Source organism: Rhinoderma darwinii, chromosome 9 (genome assembly GCF_050947455.1).
Source record: "Rhinoderma darwinii isolate aRhiDar2 chromosome 9, aRhiDar2.hap1, whole genome shotgun sequence".
NCBI classification, from domain to species: Eukaryota; Metazoa; Chordata; class Amphibia; order Anura; family Rhinodermatidae; genus Rhinoderma; species Rhinoderma darwinii.
In genome coordinates this window covers 95713993-95735471 of record NC_134695.1, presented here as the reverse complement: position 1 = coordinate 95735471, position 21479 = coordinate 95713993, and the positions used below count along the sequence as shown (strand labels likewise).

The following is a 21479-nucleotide window of genomic DNA, read 5'->3' as shown; positions in this document are numbered from 1 at the left end:
CCCTCCACCCCCCTCCCTAGCCCACCCAACATTCCAGAAACTTACCCTCCAAAGAGGGCCCGGGCTGGCGAAGAAATCTCCACCAATGTGACTGTTCAGCTTCCCATTTACACTGCAGAAACACATCTTTTCCCGCAATATAAACCTGAGAACCACAAACCTCCCGCCACCTTACTACCATAGACATATAGCATTTTAGTGACTCCAACATCTTCAATTAAACTGACATCTCTGTCTTTCCTTCAGCATTATAAACCTAGAGGCTGCAGCCCCAAATTAGAACAGCAAATAAAATGCAGAAAAAACAATGCCTTATTCCCCTGTGCGGCACATCCTCCTTCTTTTTCATAATAAGCAGAGTCCCCTCTTCAACCATCCACCTGATGATCACGCAGCAGCTTCCTCTCGATTCTGACGAAGGCGATCCTCGTGACTGTCCAGCCATCTTAACGCATCTTTTGAGTTCTCAAAAAATTGTACGGATCCCAGCGCCGCAACTCGAAGTTTCGCCGGGTACAACATGGAGTATTGAACACGCAGATCCCTCAGTCGTCGTTTGATATCCAGAAATTGCATCCTTCTTTTCTGGACCTCCACAGAAAAATCCGGGTAAAATGACACTTTCACACCATTCACCCGTATATCTTGCTTTTCCCGGGCCTGCCGAAGAATTAAATCTCTGTCTTTATAATGAAGCAGCTTTACCAGCACAGGTCTTGGCGGCCGTCCAGGTGGACCCGGGCGAGTTGGTACTCTATGAGCTCTTTCCACCGCAAACAATGGTGTCAACGACTCCTTACCAAACACCTCCAGTAGCCATTTTTCGAAATAGGAATCCGGATTGGACCCTTCCACTTTTTCGGGTATTCCCACCATCCTTACGTTATTGCGACGTAAACGGTTCTCCAGGTCATCCGTTTTAGATAACAGATAAGTAACATCCACAGCTACCGCATTTACATCTCTCCTCATGGGCAGCATTCTGTCTTCCACATCACTGACTCTACCTTCCACCGCTGTTGTACGCTCCGACACCTTCTGTAGATCGTGCCGTATTATGGAAATATCCTCCTTAATTCCGCCCACCTGGCAAGTGAGTTTAGCTAGCGTGGCATTACATAGGCTTACCGCCGAAAAAACATCTGCCAGCGTAGGCCCAGGCTTATTTGAATTGTGCGGGCCTCGATCCAGCCCTCCTCCTGAGCTGCCTGCAGCATCTTCTCCATTCTCCTCCTCCTCCTCTGAGTCCATCTGTGCCCGCAGCGGTTCATATCTGGACCCGGAGCAGCCTGCCTGCTTTTTCCCTCCACCTGTCATCCCTCCTCCATCATCTGCCTTCACGGGTGTCTTTCTGGCAAAGCGCTCCAGTCGGGATGCCGCCGCCCCTCTCAGGTCTCTGCTCTCTGCCATCACGCACATGTCGGCGCCATCTTGTAATCCCAGCTCACCTTCCTCTGCCGCCTTAGACTTCCTTGAACGGGTCATTACAGCCTCCAGATTCTGCAGAATAGTGTCACCAGGTTCTCCTCCTTCTCCCCTCTCTGCACAGGTATGTCTCCGTTAGAAGAATTTAGCCACAGGATGCGTATCAGGATATCGGCAGCGGGAGCTCCGGTTCCTGCGTCTGCTCACATATGCCGCTAAGCCACGCCCCAGTTTGTTGAATGTTTAGTTACACTTTTAGCCCTGGAACAGTCGCTGGTAATAGTTCAGATTTGATTTAGGTCAAAAGGAAAATATCAGGTTCCACAGAAAAGGAATATTTACACCTGTAACTTTACCTCCTTTTGTAAATAGCAGAGACAATGTTCAAGCCGAGATAGAAAGTTTCCCACTCGAATGCCTTGGTTACTCCTCTGTTTTACAGGAATAAAGCCATCATCGATTTACTGTATGCACAGTCAGTGAGGACAAGGAGTCCTGCTTTTCTAAATAAAGGGTGCTGCTATACTTGTCCATGATATCATGGAATTAAAAAGGATGTCTGGTTATTTATCTCCCCCAATGAAGGACCCCTTCCCCTCTGCAGGAAAGCAGGCAAGAACGACTTGATTTGCAATGGACAACCTCTCCCCGTTCAAAACTGTACGACCCCTTTAATAAGACGTATCCTAGAGTGTTTACAACAGACTAAAGGCCCTATTACACCGGACGACTTTGGCCGGTGCAGCGAGTGCCGATCAACGAGACATTGTTGATCGGTGCTTGTTGGCTCCTGCCACATTGAGCTATGGATGGGGACGAACGGTCATTACTCCGATCGCTCGTCCCCATACATTATCATGTTGGCAGCGCGTCTCCCCGTTTGCACAGGTAGATGTGCTGCCAACGACAATAATATTTAACTTTTTTAAAACAATACGATCAGCAGGTGATCGGGCGTTTGCTCGTTCATCTGCTGATCGCTGCCCTGTTTACGTTTTCTATGAACGCATGTCTACCCGATAATCGGCCAGTGTAAAACCCCCTTAAGCTTACGTGCATCGTTGCATTGAGTATGATACAAGCGCTGCCACCTCTGTTTGATCCTACTTTCGGAATGGGGTAGACAACCACTTGCCAGGGGACACTGCCGTCCAGGAGGTCACCGACCTTTAAAGTGTAACTAAAATTTAAAAACTTGTGACATGTCATAGTAACATGTCAGAAGTTTTGATTGGTGGGGTCCCGAGCACTGAGACCCCCACCGATCGCTAAAACGAAGCAGCAGAAGCGCCCGGTGAGCGCTGTGCTGCTTCGTTTCTGATCTACTTTTCTCGGCTACCAGTCCGTACACCACTTGCTCGGCTTTACGAGGAAAGCCGAGCGTTTCTGACACTTCGTTTTATTGATCGGTGGGGGTCTCCGTGCTCGAACCCCCAGCATTGAAGCCTTCTGACATGTCACTATGACATGTCAAAAGTTTAGTTAACTTTTAAGCAGACAGACGGGAATGTTTCATAGATCCCTCACATGTGACAGGCAGCATAGCCCCTACCTGTCCATACCTCCTATAGGGGCATATGAAGGTAATAGAGGGAAAGCTCTCGCTGCGGAGGGTTGCTGGAATCCTTGCATTACCTGGGTATCCACTGGCTTCAAAATTAGCACTTACCACAGTTTCTCTGACAACAAAACCAGGGAAGGTCACCAACCGTAATAGCGATCATGATCAGCTGGGCATCGGGGGACCTACTTCATGACGATACCATGCTCTCAGCAGTGCAGGTGTTCTGTGCACAATCCCTTATTTATTAAAGAGGCTCTGTCACCACATTATAAGTGCCCTGTCTCCTACATAAGGAGATGGGCGCTGTAATGTAGGTGACAGCAGTGCTTTTTATTTAAAGAGGCTCTGTCACCAGATTTTGCAGCCCCTATCTGCTATTGCAGAAGATCGGCGCTGCAATGTAGATAAGAGTAACGTTTTTATTTTTAAAAAACGAGCATTTTTGGCCAAGTTATGACCATTTTCGTATTTATGCAAATGAGGCTTGCAAAAGTACAACTGGGCGTGTTGAAAAGTAAAAGTACAACTGGGCGTGTATTATGTGCGTACATCGGGGCGTGTTTACTACTATTACTAGCTGGGCGTTGTGTATAGAAGTGTCATCCACTTCTCTTCACAACGCCCAGCTTCTGGCAGTGCAGCACTGTGACGTCACTCACAGGTCCTGCATCGTGTCGGCACCAGAGGCTACAGATGATTCTGCAGCAGCATCAGCGTTTGCAGGTAAGTAGCTACATCGACTTACCTGCAAACGCCGATGCTGCTGCAGAATCATCTGTAGCCTCTGGTGCCGACACGATGCAGGACCTGTGAGTGACGTCACAGTGCTGCACTGCCAGAAGCTGGGCGTTGTGAAGAGAAGTGGATGATACTTCTATACACAACGCCCAGCTAGTAAAAGTAGTAAACACGCCCCGATGTACGCACATAATACACGCCCAGTTGTACTTTTACTTTTCAACACGCCCAGTTGTACTTTTGCAAGCCTCATTTGCATAAATACGAAAATGGTCATAACTTGGCCAAAAATGCTCGTTTTTTAAAAATAAAAACGTTACTGTAATCTACATTGCAGCGCCGATCTGCTGCAATAGCAGATAGGGGCTGCAAAATCTGGTGACAGAGCCTCTTTAATAAAACGATCTGTTTTCACAATTTTATAAGCGATTTTGGTTTATGCTAATGAGTTGCTTAATGCCCAACTGGGCGTATTTTTACTTTAGACCAAGTGGGCGTTGTACAGAGGAGTGTATGACGCTGACCAATCAGCGTCATACACTCCTCTCCATTCATTTACTCAGCGCATAGGGATCCTGCTAGATCCTTATGTGCTGTCTTAGGCCTGATTTACACGAGCGTGTGCGTTTTGCGCGCGCAAAAAACGCTGCGTTTTGCGCGTGCAAAAGGCATTTGACAGCTCCGTGTGTCATCCGTGTATGATGCGCGGCTGCGTGATTTTCGCGCAGCCGCCATCATAGAGATGAGGCTAGTCGACGCCCGTCACTGTCCAAGGTGCTGAAAGAGCTAACTGATCGGCAGTAACTCTTTCAGCACCCTCGACAGTGAGTTCCGATCACAATAGACACCAACCTGTGAATCAAAAAAAGACGTTCATACTTACCATGAACTTCCTGCTTCCTCCAGTCCGGTCTCCCGGCCGTTGCCTTGGTGACGCGTCCCTCTCTTGTCATCCGGCCCCACCTCCCAGGATGACGCGGCAGTCCATGAGACCGCTGCAGCCTGTGATTGGCTGCAGGCTGTGCTTGGCCTGTGATTGGCTGCAGCTGTCACTTGGACTGAATTGTCATCCCGGGAGGTCAGACTGGAGGAAGAAGCCGGGAGTTCTCGGTCAGAACTTCTTTTTTTTTTTACACGTTCATGTATATTGTGATCGGAAGTCACTGTCCATGGTGCTGAACCAGTTTAACTCTTTCAGCACCGTGGACAGTGACTGTCTCCTGCCGTCGCGTACCCGAACATTTTTTGCCGGGTTCGGTCAAAACGAGTTCGGCCGAACCCGGTGAAGTTCGGTTCGCTCGTCTCTAATTTGACACTCCGTTTGGATGTTTGTAAACAGAAAAGCACGTGGTGCTTTTCTGTTTACATTCATCCTTTTGACAGCTCTTGCGCGAATCACGCAGTTCGCACGGAAGTGCTTCCGTGCGGCATGCGTGGTTTTCACGCACCCATTGACTTCAATGGGTGCGTGTTGCGTGAAAAACGCACGATTATAGAACATGTCGTGAGTTTTACGCAACGCACTCACGCTGCGCAAAATTCACGCATCGTCTAAACTGCCCCAGAGTAATATAGGTGCGTACGACACGCGTGAAAAGCACGCGCGTCGCACGCGCGTATATTACGCTCGTGTAAATGAGGCCTTATACTTACACAGTAACGATACTGAAGTGTTTAGACAGTGAATAGACATTCCACAGGATTCTATTAAGCCAATCATTAGCATAAATCTAAAATCGCTAATAAAGTGGTAAAAATAGATCGTTTTTTTAAAAATAAAAACCACTGTTATCTACATTCCAGCGCCCATCTCATTATGTAGGAGATAGGGCACTTATAATCTGGTGACCGAGCCTCTTAGACAAGATACAAGGTGAACCTTTTCTTGGACACTTACTCTTCTGTTCCAGGTTTCTTATCTCTTCCGGTGGAATCTTCAGCTTGTCTATGTGCTCTCTTAAGACGCTGGCCCACTTCAGCAGCGATTCCATTATCGTCCACGGCCTGGACATGTCTGCCACAAACACAACCAGAGTGTCATGGATTGTGTCCGCAGAAAGGGCAAATTTCAAAAGGCCTTTGTGGTACAAGTCTCCATCCAAGATCCAGACGTTGCAGCGCGTATTATCTGCGGGCAAAAAAGCAAACACAGTCATTCCTTTATTTACGAACACCAGGTCCATAACTAAATGCTACATGGATCTACACAATTGCGGCTTCCTCTTTGGGGAAACACAGTAATGCACTTATGTCACCCCCTCATTCACATATCCAGTGGTAAAGGATATCTCATAACCCGTCCGTGACAGGAGAGGTCAGCAGCACAATACTCCGATATGGAAAATCACTGTATTTGCTTTCAACCACAATTTGCCATTTCTCGGCATCTGACAGACGACAGAACATGTATATATTCAGAAATGAGCTCATGTGCATGGCAGCCAAGCAATGAGCTGGATCCCACAGTAAAAGCACTCATTGTTTTTGAACAATATCAACCATAATTTGTCACACAGCTGCTGCTTGGCACCGACGGGTGCCGTAAATAGCTGGCAACGTGCTGCCGAGAGACGGCAAGCCACGTACTGCAAGCTGCAAATAGTCTGGCTCACCAAAATAGAAACCTGATGGTACTAGATTATGTAAATTAATGTCTGCACATACAAATAATAGAAATGTAAGCGACGACTATTAGAGCGCAATAATAGAATAAACATTACGCACAGCTGGTAACTCTTTCAGCGACCGCAAAAAATTTGGGTGAAGAAAGGAAAATCGCGCTGTCACCTCCCTCTGCCTCAGCTCACGAGACATACGAGCTCTGACTTATTCACACAGTGGCTGCTGATGGGATGCTGTGAACTATTCAAGACATTTCGTTCACACCTAGAGAGGCAATGTGTCATCTTTTTTAAAGGGCTCTGGTACCTTAAAGACTTTCTCACATATTTACCAATTCTCTTTCCACTACCAACGGTCTCCACCAGTCCAGTATTATTAATTACCATCCAGAGTGATGTAACGTCACATGAACGCATCAGCCAATGGGTAGTTCAGACCATTACGTCACTATGGATAAAACTTCCACTGGACACCGCGGTCATGTGACGTTACATCCCACCTTTTATATTATCCCGTTTTGAGCACCAATGTCAATACCAATCCCATGTGACTGAATATCATACTCTATATTCCATTCCTACTCATTGAAGCAAGAGGCTATAGCTGCCCATAGACCTGGCATGATGCACACAGCCCTTACAGCCGGCACAAGGAGTCCCTACGTTTTTATGGAACCGTAGACACTCAATATACCAACTTATGGTGCCTTGGTATCCCTAGAAGAATACCTCCATAATACAGCATGTGATGGTACATGCCACGTATGTCTCTGTATGAAATCGGAAGCATTTTGAAATACAGAATGGGCCGATTTACATGGGTGCCATATTACGGATTTGTACAACATGGAACTGATACAGCTGTGTGTATAGAGCCTTAAAGGGCTTTTCCCATCAGGGACGTTTATGAAATATCCACCGGATACGTCAATTGTCAGATAAACGCGGGTCCCCACCTCTGGGACCCACATCTAACTCTAGAAGGGGCCCCCCTAAATCCCGTTCTACCACTCTGTGCTCCGGCTGACTCGTGTGATTTCCGACCATGAAGAAGGAAACAGCGTAGTCCCATAGAACTGAATGGTAGTTACGGAAACAGCGTAGCTCGCATGCTACACTTCTTCTGTAACTGCCATTCACTACTATGGGAGTTAAGGAAACAGGGTAGCTCAGCGAGCTACGCTGTTTTTGCAACTCCCGACGATAGAGTCAGGAAGTGACCGGCAGGCAGCCAGAGCAGAAAAAGGTAGGACAGGGTTTTGGGGGCCCCGTTCTAGAGATAGGTGGGACCCGCATCTATCTGACATTTATGAGACAAGCTGTGGATATGTCATAAATGTCCCTGATGGGAAAACCACTTTAAGGTCCTTTTACATTGGCCCATTTTGGCCGGTACAACGAGCGCCGATCAACGAGACAGGTCCATTCAGAAGGAGCTAGTATGCTGATGAGCGCTCGCAACTATGATCACTAGTCCCCACAAATTTCTATCATTTTGGCAGCACGTCTCCCTGTTTACACAGTGAGATGTGCTGCCAACAACAATATTATTTTGGGAATTTAAAACGATACAATCAGCCGATGAACAAGCATATGCTCGTTCATCGGCTGTTTGTTGCCCTGTTCACACAGGGTAATTATTGCGAATGAGTATTCTGTGAACGCTCATTTGCCCGATAATTGCTTGGTGTGAAAGGGCCCATAGAGAAAAATCTGCAGTCAAATGTACAACATTGTAAGACAGGAAGATAAACATAGCGACCCTGGAGGTGAGGAGTGATGGAAGCGTGCCCAAAACAACAACTAGAACACCTTAAACTTAATTTTACATTAGCTTAATTGCTGAAAATCTCCAACACGGCAGATCAGATTTTCTACAATGTGTACAGAGGGGGTGGCAAAAAACAGTGACAAAAAAAAACAAATATTCGCCTATCAGCATATATGTTCGGTTGATATAGTGATTATGTAATGTCTACAGCCAGCATAAAGGTGACACAAACCAATCAGAAACCAAATCCTGAAGCGTCACCAGATTACGGCCTCATTCATATCTCGCGCTCGCCATTCCGTTGTTCTGCTCCGTCAGAGAGGCAGAACAAGGGAATTACCAGAAGCGCGGGTTCTGTTACACCACCGACAGTACCGGCAGCCGACAGAACCCATTGACTTTAATGGGTTCTGTCAGATTTCTGTGGCTTTACCGGAAACAATAGTGGCGCATGCTGCGCTATTGTTTCTAGAATTCTTCGCTGGAATACGGAGGCCTAAGAAAAACAATGATATAAGATATGCATGATACAAACATGATTCTTTTATCTTCAGATTCATATAATATTATACACTACCGTTCAAAAGTTTAGGGTCACTTAGAAATTTCCTTATTTTTGAAAGAAAAGCAGTTTTTTTCAATGAAGAGAACATTAAATTAATCAGAAATACACTCATACATTGTTAATGTGCTAAATGACTATTCTAGATGCAAACATCTGTTTTTTAATGCAATATCTACATAGGTGTATAGAGGCCCATTTCCAGCAACCATCACTCCAGTGTTCTAATGGTACATTGTGTTTGCTAACTGTGTTAGAAGGCTAATGGATGATTAGAAAACACTTGAAAACCCTTGTGCAATTATGTTAGCACCGCTGTAAACAGTTTTGCTGTTTAGAGGAGCTATAAAACTGACCTTCCTTTGAGCTAGTTGAGAATCTGGAGCATTACATTTGTGGGTTCAATTAAACTCTCCAAATGGCTAGAAAAAGAGAGCTTTCATGTGAAACTCGACAGTCTATTCTTGTTCTTAGAAATGAAGGCTATTCCATGCGAGAAATTGCCAAGAAACTGAAGATTTCCTACAACGGTGTGTACTACTCCCTTCAGAGGACAGCACACACAGGCTCTAACCAGAGTAGAAAGAGAAGTGGGAGGCCCCCGCTGCACAACTGAGCAACAAGACAAGTACATTAGAGTCTCTAGTTTGAGAAATAGACGCCTCACAGGTCCTCAACTGGCAGCTTCATTAAATAGTACCCGCAAAACGCCAGCGTCAACGTCTACAGTGAAGAGGCGACTCCGGGATGCTGGCCCTCAGGGCAGAGTGGCAAAGAAAAAGCCATATCTGAGACTGGCTAATAAAAGGAAAAGATTAATATGGGCAAAAGCACACAGACATTGGACAGAGGAAGATTGGAAAAAAGTGTTATGGACAGACGAATCGAAGTTTGAGGTGTTTGGATCACACAGAAGAACATTTGTGAGACGAAGAACAACTGAAAAGATGCTGGAAGAGTGCCTGACGTCATCTGTCAAGCATGGTGGAGGTCATGTGATGGTCTGGGGTTGCTTTGGTGCTGGTAAAGTGGGAGATTTGTATAAGGTAAAAGGGATTTTGAATAAGGAAGGCTATCGCTCCATTTTGCAACGCCATGCCATACCCTGTGGACAGCGCTTGATTGGAGCCAATTTCATCCTACAACAGGACAATGACCCAAAGCACACCTCCAAATTATGCAAGAACTATTTAGGGAAGAAGCAGGCAGCTGGTATTCTATCTGTAATGGAGTGGCCCGCGCAGTCACCAGATCTCAACCCCATAGAGCTGTTGTGGGAGCAGCTTGACCGTATGGTACGCAAGAAGTGCCCATCAAGCCAATCCAACTTGTGGGAGGGGCTTCTGGAAGCATGGGGTGAAATTTCTCCCGATTACCTCAGCAAATTAACAGCTAGAATGCCAAAGGTCTGCAATGCTGTAATTGCTGCAAATGGAGCATTCCAAGACCAAAGCAAAGTTTGAAGGAGAAAATTATTATTTCAAATAAAAATCATTATTTCTAACTTTGTCAATGTCTTGACTATATTTTCTAGTCATTTTGCAACTCATTCGATAAATATAAGTGTGAGTTTTCATGGAAAACACAAAACTGTCTGGGTGACCCCAAACTTTTGAACGGTAGTGTACATTCTACAGCACCACATACATTTTATGTAAGCAAAAAAAGACAAAAAGAGAGAGGAAGGTAATAAAACAAACAGAAAGTGTTGCGTGCTATTTAAAAAAATGATTAAAAGAAAAAAAGTCTGTAAAAGCTGTCACGTTCCGTTTGGTGTTGTAGTTTTGGTAGGGATTGAAGATCACTGCTGTAGAGGTGAGTCATATTGGCGGGGGGTGGGATGAAATTTATGGGGAAGTACCACTTCCCTCAGTCAAAAACCTCAATGCCATGTTTTTTGGAAGAAGAAGGAGCAGAGTGGTAAACAACTAACTTTATACAATTGGGGGCCTCATGTAAAACTCTCTCAAAGAACAATCTGCCCTTGTCCAGACCGACGAATCATAAAGAAGAATTCCACAGTATACTTAGTGTTTCAATTCTTCACCAGCTTCAAGACCTTTGCTAGCTGTCAGTGGATTGAAACATTCTTGGTTAAAATCAGAGACTGAAAACCTGTCCTGATCAGGTCCTGCGCACACTGATGCACAATTCGGATACACCTGTATCGTGTGATGAGCCCAGTACCTGTATGAGTAGGACATGATCAGAAGAGGCCTATGAAACTAAGCAATGATTCCTTTCACTGACTGCAAGCACATGTCATGACATACAAAGAATATTAGAGGCGGGGACAATCTCAGTATTATAAAATAATTAAGCTTTATTTCCATAAAACTGCAAGCCCCCTTTAAATCAAGGGATCTTTCAGAAGCTGTAACAAAGCTACGCGAGGGATAACGTCCTGTATGTAAAATGGATCGCTCTCTGCTAACTGGTCGAGAGGGGTCATCTGACCAGCTCCACAGACACTGGATGGAGAGTATCAGGCAAATGTGATAAAAAGTTTATAGTCCTTAAAATGGGATGATGAAAGGTTTGGAGTGGAATATTTCTCACCATCTCTGTCCTCATCATGAATGCTCAGATACAAATACTCCAGGCCTCGTCCCTTCTTGTTGTGATCAGCTCCCTGTAGTTTTGCCATAAGCGCCGTCTTTCCTGATCCATCTTCCCCTGCACAGAAAGGATAAATGAGGAAGCCTCATCACAATGCAAATGCACGAGAAATAATAAATTGGGAAAAAACATTTATCTTACAAAACCAAAAATCTCTTCATATAGTTAAAGCGTGCTGGGCTGTTTCTGTAACTCCCATAGACTAAAATGGGAAAAGCTGTGCTGGTGTGGACATCTCCCTATTGAATCTCTCCGTGGATGAGGAGGCGGCTGGTGGCTGCCTCACCTGACAGATTGGGGGTCTCCTACAAAATTTTCAACGTAAGATGAAGTTATCCTAAGAAAACATGAATTCGAAATGCAATCGACTGGGCCAACCATTACACTGTGTATGGAAAACTCGGCAGTCCTTCTCCAAACTGGGCTTCTGTAGTCCCCAGTAATATGTCCACTGCTCACCATAGGTGTTTGGGTATGTGCGCGCTGGGCGGATTAGCTGTCAATTTTATTGCAGCAATAAATTGCCTTTTTTTTTTTTGTCTGCACGTCTTTCCGCAGTGGCAATTCAGGTAAAAAAAATCTGCACCACAATTTGGTGTGATTTTTCGGTCGGAATTCCCTACGGGTTCCAGGTCGGATACGCGGTGTGCACTTCTACGCAGCGTATCCGACCTGTGTGAACATAACCCTAGTAAAACATCTACCGCCGTATGGCCAGCTACACATCCATCCTCACCTGAAGCTCAAGAATATGATGGATCCATTCAAAATATAGGAAGAAGAGTACAGGATGCCACTCACCAAATACCAGGATATTTTTCCCGCAGGGTAGCTTGTTCCGTGCCCTGGTAGAAACATCGCTGAGAATGGATGACCTACACAAGATAAAAAGATGGGTTAGTTTGTTGTAAGTGGACGACGAATGCAAGAACGAGGGGAATAGACCAGGTTTTACTACAGCAACTACTGAGCCTCCTCAACTCCACCTTTATTTGCCGTATATTCCCATTATAAAAACCTCAGCCCTAAAACCAGAAAATCTCTCTCTAAACAGGTGGGGGAGGGTGATATTTTATTTATCAGCTCAGCGATCTCCGCAGTGCATCTCCCCGGCTCGCTGCTGTATAGTAACAATACATCACGGTAAAACCGAAGTGTTTCCTACCTACTACAGCACCAACCTATTAATGCATTACTAAACGTAGCGCAGTCAGATATGGAAGCTCCTTCAGAATAATGGCATCTGATCAATCTATTTGTGCGTTTTTCTCAATGGAGAGGAGTGAATTTGCTTTATACAATTACAATAAACCGGTTCTTGATTTGTCAGCCATTAAGACGCACAGGGCAAACAGAGGGGGAAGTCCTATTTTCCGCAGGATATGCCATTCCTGCCTGATTGGTGCAACTCTTTCCATCACTCAAACAGACTTCAATAGAAAGGACACTGTACAATTGCGGTCACTTCTCTGTTGAATTCAATGGGGAAAGCGGACGCGGTGAATCGGCAAACAGGTGTCCCGGGAGTCCCCCTCTAACAACAGGTGAGGGTCCCAGAAGGGATCTGCACCTATCAAGCAGAAATGTGTAAGATGGGAATGCCCCTTTAAAATAAGTGGCGTCATGAACACAACCCCTGCCCTAATAACAGCCGCCTCAATGATCAGTTGTTCACGAACAGCGATCCCCATTGCGGCACGGACTCGCATATACCATAGAAGTCTATGAGCGCTTCCGCAATTGCGGACGGCTATGGATGTGTATCTGTAGCCGTCCATAATTGCTGAAGCGTTGCTATGCGACAGCAGAGGATTCACCATGGAGACCTTTTTCAAAGGGTTGACACTTGTTGCTGACATCATTTGTAGCCTCCCTTTTCCTTTTTTTGGGGGGATCCGCAAATATGGATGTACTACGGACCGTATTTGCAGACAGAATGAAAGATAGGTGGATGATTTGCGGATGACTACAGATCCGTATTTGAGGACAGTAAAAATCCTCAGAGATCACGATTTGATTATTTACTTCCAAAATCTAATATTTAAAGAATATCTGCACATTTTAAAAACTTTTCATGTCATAGAGACATAGAAGACATTTTGATCAGTGGGTCCGGGTGCTGTGACCTCCACATAAGATGCAAAGCGCTCAGCTGAGTGCCCTGCACCTTTGTCTGCAATTGGCGCTCCTGGTCAGGCTGAAGACGGCACATGGAAAGTTTATGAGCCCGTTGTCTGCATTACAAGGAGCACCAATCACAGCAGAAGATGCAGGGCGCTCATATGAGCGATCCTGCACCTTTGTCTCGGTACCCGGACCCTCACCGATCAAACATCTGAAATGTGTCTATGACATATAAAAAGTTTTTGGAAAGTGCAGATACCCTTTGGCCGAGTTCACACGGGGCGGATACTCTGCGAAAAAGCAAGCAGCGTATCCGCCGCGTGTGCCGCATGGAATTCCGTCCGAAAAGCCGCACCAAGCTGTGGTGCAGTTTATCGCCCAGAACGTCCCCTGCGGCTAGCAGGCCGGCCTCCTTGGATGACGTTTCATCTCACGTGACCACCGCTACAGCCTGTGATTGGCTGCAGCATTCATCCCAGAAGGCCGCACTGGAGGGAGGAACACAGACTTCTGGGTAAGTATGAGACGATTTTTTTTCTGAGTTGAGTTTGTTCACGGCGGGATCGCTGCAAAAAAACGCAACAACTGCTATTTGCTGCAGGAATCACCTCCCCATTGAATTCAATGGGAAAAACTCGAAACAAATAAGCAGCGTTTACGCAACTACAATTGACATGATGCAGAATAAAATTCCGCACCGCAGGTCAATTTCAGAGCGGTTTATCCGCTCCGTATTTACGCAGCGTGTGGATGAGATTAGTTTATTTGCTTCGGATTTTCAGCAACTAATTCCGTTGTGGAAAAACCGCAGTATTTCCGCGACGTGTGAACTCACCCTTTAAGTTTAAAAATCCCCAGTCCATACACTTCTAGGAGTCGCCCTTATCTACCAGGGGCTACAATTACCATTCACAGAGGTTGTCACCCAGCTTTCCCACAAACTGGTCTGTCTGGTCTGGCAGCAGTATGGAGTGGCCGATGTGGGATTACATAACTAGGCAGATTTGCTGTTCATGACTGTGGGAAAAGAGTGACAATGTCTGTAGGATCTACAATAACTGCTATATTGGTGGTCACCCAGCATTCCAAGAAACGGATTTAACTAAGAAACAACTGGATAGAATTTAACAAGACTTCACATGAGGACGACTCAAGGACTTTACCGGTGATTTTCTAGTGTAAAGGCTCCTTAGCACTTACTCATAGATGCCATAAAGCGTAATGACAGAAAGCAGCGCGATCCGCACAGCTAGACAAGCCTGGGTGTGGTAATCCCCGAGGCAGGGAAGGATTTAAGCTCAGAGCTTGGTAGTTTTACAAAATATCACTAAAGAGAAGGCAGAACTGTAATCTAATATTACCAACGCCTGTAAAAGCTGAAAAGTGCTGTACACAGGGAAACCATAGACATGTCTACATCTATAGCGCCCTCCTGGCAAGTCTGTTGCAGAAAATAATTGCATTCCCAATAAAATAATAACGCTGGAGCATCTATTCTTGTCATGCCGTTACTCTGCTATTCCTCCTGGAAATGAATGAATAAAATCGAAAACTTGGCATTACCATCGCCCTTGTCAATAGGATGTGTACCTACACTATCTGACAATGTCAGTACTGATGGGCCAGCGTCAGTATCTAGGGAGTACGCCCCATTACCGAGGGGAATCGTGACCCCCAGTTGTAAGGGTATGTGCACACGGGGCGGAGTAGCTGCCAATTTCCCGCAACAGATTTGATTGCAGAAAATCCGCAGCGTAGAACAGTAGCAGCCAAGCAGATGAGATTTTAACAGATCTCGGAGTAGAGCGGAAACTGACATGCAGTGCAGATTCTCAATGTGCAGCATGTCAATTTCTCTTGTGAAAATGTTGCGGAATTTCCGCACAGAAAATTAGGACGGAAAAACTTGCAAAGTGTGAAAATACCCTAAATGGATTCATATATAACCAATAGGAGTAACAGAGGAACCGCGCAATGCATAGGTCTAAGAAAAATACATATCCTCTTTAAAGGGGTCGTTTTTTAGTTATATCAGTTTCTGGGAAAGGTGGTGATACACAGGTAATAGCGGTTATTTTGGTTATTTAGGTTTTAGCCATATAGATGTATATAGGGACTGGTCCAAACAGTGTGGCCTATACGGTCTGCTGGGACACATGATCTGCCGCACAGGATAAACCTGAGATTTCCCCTTGGCGCCGGTGATGACAGGATGATGGGAGAGGTATGGACAGGCACGGCGCTCTATGACAGCCAGCGTGACTAATCTGACAGCCCTGCAGTATATACAGCTTCGCTCTACGTGTGACGATTCACCGTGCTGGAAGATGAACAAGTCGACCGCAAATAAAAGTTTTACACCTTTCCAGCAGCAGGACGGGAAAAAGACCAATAACTTTTGAATAAACTTTTCTATGCAATTATGTCGTAAATTCTTTCAATGGCACAGGAGCCAATAACAACTAAATCTATGTCCTCCCAGGGGTCGTAGCCGCTATCCAGTCACAATCAACCCCAAGACTATACAATGCAACCAATAACTTCATCCTTACATCACAGTAAATCAATGTTCACAACTTGCTGTCATATCATAGATCAGACTAGATTTTCACAAAAAACACAGACTAAAACTCCGGCTTTGATTTACATTGGTCCTATAATCAAAAATATAAAAATCTAATATATCTTCACTCTCTTGTTACCTGTTTTCACTTATTTCCTGTTTATTTTTAATCAGGCAAAAACTTTTGACACAGGGAAACCATCAGCAAGCAGATTACCTGCTGATTAACGTTGTTATTATGGTTTTATTTTGAACTATGTCAGATGACAACTCAGAAAAGTTCAGCTCATTACCACATGATACCACGGGCAGAAATGGGCCGTTTATGAAGCCAATTTGACTTTAGTAGCCCAGTTATAAGAATTTACATGATATTAAGAAAATAGGGACTAGAATGAAGTGGTCAACGTCCCAGCATCATACTCGGACTTTGATCTCACTGATCTTCAAATCTCCGATCCCTGTCAGCAGCTTGTTCCATTGAAATCCAACGTAAACCCGCTGACAGGACTCTCCGAACTAAAAGGGTGCAAGGATCTCTTCATTCTAGTGACCGTGGGGGGGGGGTCCCAGTTCAAAGACAGACCGATTAGCATATATAAAAAAATATATACCCATGTCGTATATACATATAGCCGTAATGAGCCGTGATAAAAGCACTGAGTAAAAAATAACATCCGTCAACACCAGCTTGCTGACGGTTTCCATGTAGCAACAGATGTTTTCCACAGCAGTAAAAGAAAGATAATGAAGATATACGATATGGATGCTGGATTCACATTTTCTGACTATAGCACCAATGTTGATCAAAGGTGGAGCGTCAAACACAATCTCCCATTACAGACTTTAACGAAACAATCAGCAGGGATGCAGCAGCTGTCAGACTGATCTATTATGAAGCATCCCTCTAAATAAACATTACAGTTAATTCATTGTACATGGACACATCGTAATAGTTACATATTTTACATTACAGACTTGTTACTTTTTTTATCGACAAATTCATATTAAAAAAAATACACAACACAAATTCCTCACACGAATAAAACAATAAATAAGTGACCCCTGAAAAAAAACGGTCATAGACAAAAAGACTAAGATTCTATCAGGCGAATGTTCTCATATTTATCGGACAGTTAACCCTTTAATACGGATGCGGCTACAGAAATCAATTGTTACAAGATTGTATGATTATTACAACCTCCCCCATCAACAAAGAAACTCCTGAAAACGGACGTCCATGTCACAGACTCTACATAATCCAGGGGTAACTACTACATGCAGTTTAGACATTAGTTTACATTTAACGGGGCGGCAAATGTATAAACAAGTTACGCCACCTGGCGACAGCATTTTTATTATTGGAGTTAAGGGTGGCAGCGCCAATGGAACGCACCATTTACAATACATCATAGTGACGGGAAATACGAGACACATAGGGCAACATTTATCAACATTGTCTAGTAACACTGGCCTTGTTGCCCATGGAAACCAATCACAGCGCAGCTTTCATTTCTTCACCTGCCCTAAAAAAATGAAAGCTGCACTGTGATTGGTTGCTATGTGTAACTAGGCCAGTTTTACTATTAGGAAGTGGTAATCAATGAGGCCTACGAGAGACATAATAAAAATACGACTCCAGCAGCTTTGAGAACTACAAGTCCTAGAATGCCATATTGGGACTACAACTCCCAGCATGCATGCTGAGGACTGACTACTATCATCATGACTGGTGTCGTTCGTGTCCCCGCGCACCCGACCCATTCCCCATAATAGGCTGTCACTATTGTAATGCCGGATGATATCTCCCAGTGACAGCGCCATACAACGTCCTCGTGCAGCCAGAGCATCCTCCTCACCATAAACTCTGCCCCTCGTCTTCTTCGCCCCCCATTCCCGGTGCCTCCCCCCGGTCAGCGCCCAGCAGCTTCCTCTCCGCCGCCATCTTGCCACTGCGGCCACCACAAAGAATGACATCACCCGGTACTCTTCCGAGGACCCACCTTTGAGGTGACTTTAGAGATGCCTGAGACAGGACGAGTAGCTTTCTGCTCACGTTATCACAGACAGTGGCATAACAGAAAAGTAGAACTCCTAGTAAGACCGTATTCTGTGAAGTAATTGTCATTAGAGAGACGTATTCGTAGAGTCTGGTATCAGGCAATAGTTGGAACAGCTTAGGCGTCTGGGTCTTCAGGACAGGGGTGAGGTCATGACTAAAGGAGCCGCCCTTGTTTCACATTGCCATCTGCTGGTAGGATGGTGACATTACATGAGATGATGTCAAGGCGTTCAATAATTCTTCTTATATTACATCACTGGTTATAACAGTTTTGTAGTCACTGACTATTATATAAGGGAATTTGCCAGCAATTGCTATATAAACGAATTGCAAGCTGAAACAAATAATTAAATACGACAACAGTGTTTTTGGGATTTCACTTATTGCCGCTCCCCTGCAGGCGCCATTTCTGACAGCTTGTATTTTGTAATGGTGTCTGTCCAAATTTGCTGACGCCGCAGTAGCCCATGTGAGAACACCATACACGGAATATAGGTTGCCATTGGTTACGACACAACTTTTTGATCGCTTTTTATTTTGTTTTTGGGGTGCGGGTTTATTACTGTGCACACTGTACAGCATTAATAATATGTTCATTTTATCAGATGGGTCATTATCGATGCGGCAATACCAATTATGTACAGGGGTTTTTTTATTGATTTTTTACAATAATGGAATAATTTTTTTCTAAAAACTTTTTGAAATTGTATTTTTACTTAACCCTGCATTTCTCTGATCGCTTTTATAATACTCTACAGTACTTCAGTATTTCAATGTATTATGCCGATCAGTGTTACACTGACAGGCAGCCTAGTAGGTGCTGCCTCTGGCAGGGCCTAATGGGCTTACGTACATGAAAGTCCTGGGGGCTATTCTTAGGCCCTTGGCCGCCATAGCAACCCATCAGCACCTGCAGTCGCTTCACGGGGACGCCGATGTGGTGACTGACGGAGTCCACCCCCTCTATCGAATCACTTAGATGCCACATTCACCATTGTCTGAAGCCTTCAAGGGGTTAAACTGCCAGGATCGGCCGTTAGAGCGGGGTATCGGCCTTATAATACAGCCAGCACCCACATGTGATGTTGCAGGCACAATAGTATGTCACTGGATGGAAAGGGGTTAATAGCATTTATTGGCCAATTGCTTGAAACTCAATTCCCAATAAATCAAAGTGGCTCAAAACTAGAGCATCACCTAATTCGGTTTGTTATTAGTCACTGAAGGCGAAGAAGAAATGCCCTTGAAATGGGTGTTTCAACACGACCGGGGCCGCACCGTTCATGAGGTGAGATGATTTTCACCCCCTCCTGCACCATAATTGTACCTGCGTCTATAGGACACAGATACAATTACATGCATAAGCACCGAATGGCCGAGCACTATCTACAGGGGGGGCTATATGTCAGGCACTATCTACTGGGGGGCTATATGTGCGGCACTATTTTCAGGGGGCTATCTGTGGGGCACTATCTACAGGAAGCGCTATATATGTGGGGCACTAGCTACAGAGGGGCTATATGTACGGCACTATCTACAGGAAGCGCTATATATGTGGGGCACTAGCTACAGAGGGGCTATATGTAGGGCACTATCTACAGGGGGCGCTATATGTGGGGCACTATATAAGGGGGGCTATATGTGGGGCACTATCTACAGGGGGGGGCTATATGTGGGCCACTATCTACAGGGGGGCTATATGTAGGGCACTATCTACAGGGGGCTATATGTGGGACACTATCTACAGGGGGCTATATGTAGGGCACTATCTACAGGGGGGCTATATGTGGGGCACTATCTACAGGGGGGCTATATGTGGGACACTATCCACAGGGGGGCTATATGTAGGGCACTATCTACAGGGGGGCTATATGTAGGGCACTATCTACAGGGTGCTGTATGTGAGGCATTATCTACAGGGTGATCTATGGGGGCCACTATCTACAGGGGGATCTATGTAGGGCACTATCTACATGGGGTTCTATGGGGACACTATCTACGGGGGATCTATGTAGGGCACTACCTACAGGGGGGTCTATGAGGGGCCACTATCTCCCGGGGGATCTCTGTAGGACAATATCTACAGGGGGCTCTATGGGGGCACTATCTACAGGGAGCACTGAGTGTGTGTGTGTGTGTGTGTGTGTGTGTGTGTGTGTGTGTGTGTGTGTGTGGGGCGACAACACAGTGTATGGTGCTATTATAATCAGGGACATAGTGTATGGTGATATTATAATCAGGGACACAGTGTATGGTGCTATTATAATCAGGGACACAGTGTATGGTGCTATTATAATTAGAGGTGCAGTGTATGGCGCAATTATATTTAGGGACGTAGTGTGTAGCACCATGAGAATTTTATCTTCGTTTATAGGTGCAGAAATGTTTGAGAAGTGAGTAGCTGAAGACATCTGAGCGGCAAACTGCAGAAATGTGCTGTGGCCGGGAGAAGTCATGGAGGTCTGGACCGGATGGAGAAAAGAGAAAAAAGAAGAGCTAGAATCTGAGAGAACTTCACCTGTGAGACACTTAATGTAAAAAAATGTTTATGCCTCTAATCAGCACTGTAGTCACTGTATGATCTGCATCAAGATGATGGGTGGTATGATTTAAAAAAAAAAAAAAAAAAGCATTTCCCAGCATATCCTTACCATTGTCCGGGCCTTGCTGGGAGCTGTAGTTGTACGCAGTGCAAACCTATACTGCAGGGGTGGCACTAAATTGAGCTGTATTTGTGCTGGTGTTGTATTTATGTTATGAGCTTTGTTCTAGTGCTGTATATATGTACTGAGCTTGATTCTGGTGCTGTATTTATGTAGAGAGCTTTGTTCTGGAGCTGTATATATGTACTAAACTTTGTTCTGGTGCTGTATATACGTACTGATATTAGTTCTGGTGCTGTATATATGCACTGAGCTTGGTTCTAGTGCTGAATATATGTACTGAGCTTGGTTCTGGTGCTGTATATATGTACAGAGCTTTGTTTTGGTGTTGTATCTATGTAGATAGCTTTGTTCAGGTGCTGTATATATTTACTGAGCTTTGTTCTGGTGCTGTATTTATGTACTGAGTTTGGTTCTGGTACTGTATATGTGTATTTATGTCATGGCTGCGAGCCGTCGGGTTCACTCTCCTCCTGACAGCCGCAGCCACGGGTCTGCGAGTGCTGGCCCCAGTCTCCTCCTCAGGTTACGCCAGTGCTCACTTCCACCCACCTCGGCCGGGTCCCGCGCACGCTCGTGCCCGCTCTTAAAGGGGCAGCGCGCGCACCAGACTTTTATGTGTAATCAGCCCATGAGTGCCCTGGACTATAAGAAGGGCCCAGCCCCTTGCTTCTATGCCTGAGCGTTGTTTGTCATATCCTACTTTGTCTAAGCAAATGGTCTACTAGTGTTTTCCAGTTCTCAGTGTTCCCTGTTCCTGTATCCTG

At 45.2% G+C, this 21479-nt stretch overlaps 1 protein-coding gene across 2 annotated transcripts in view; it reads right to left on the bottom strand.

The window, feature by feature from the left end:
- DYNC1LI2 (dynein cytoplasmic 1 light intermediate chain 2) overlaps positions 1-18154 on the bottom strand; it is a 41177-nt gene extending 23023 nt beyond the window's left edge. Inside the window, exons 1-4 of one of the 2 annotated variants that reach the window (XM_075838633.1) lie at positions 17991-18154; positions 12102-12175; positions 11241-11357; positions 5625-5855 (exon numbers count right to left, since the gene is read on the bottom strand). In XM_075838633.1, coding sequence (XP_075694748.1) covers positions 5625-5855; positions 11241-11357; positions 12102-12175; positions 17991-18115 — 547 coding nt within the window. In that variant the 5' untranslated portion in view covers positions 18116-18154. Of the gene's footprint in view, positions 1-5624; positions 5856-11240; positions 11358-12101; positions 12176-17846; positions 17959-17990 lie in introns of those variants that run through there. The other variant, XM_075838634.1, reaches the window with a different exon arrangement.
- Positions 18155-21479: the final 3325 nt, after the last annotated feature.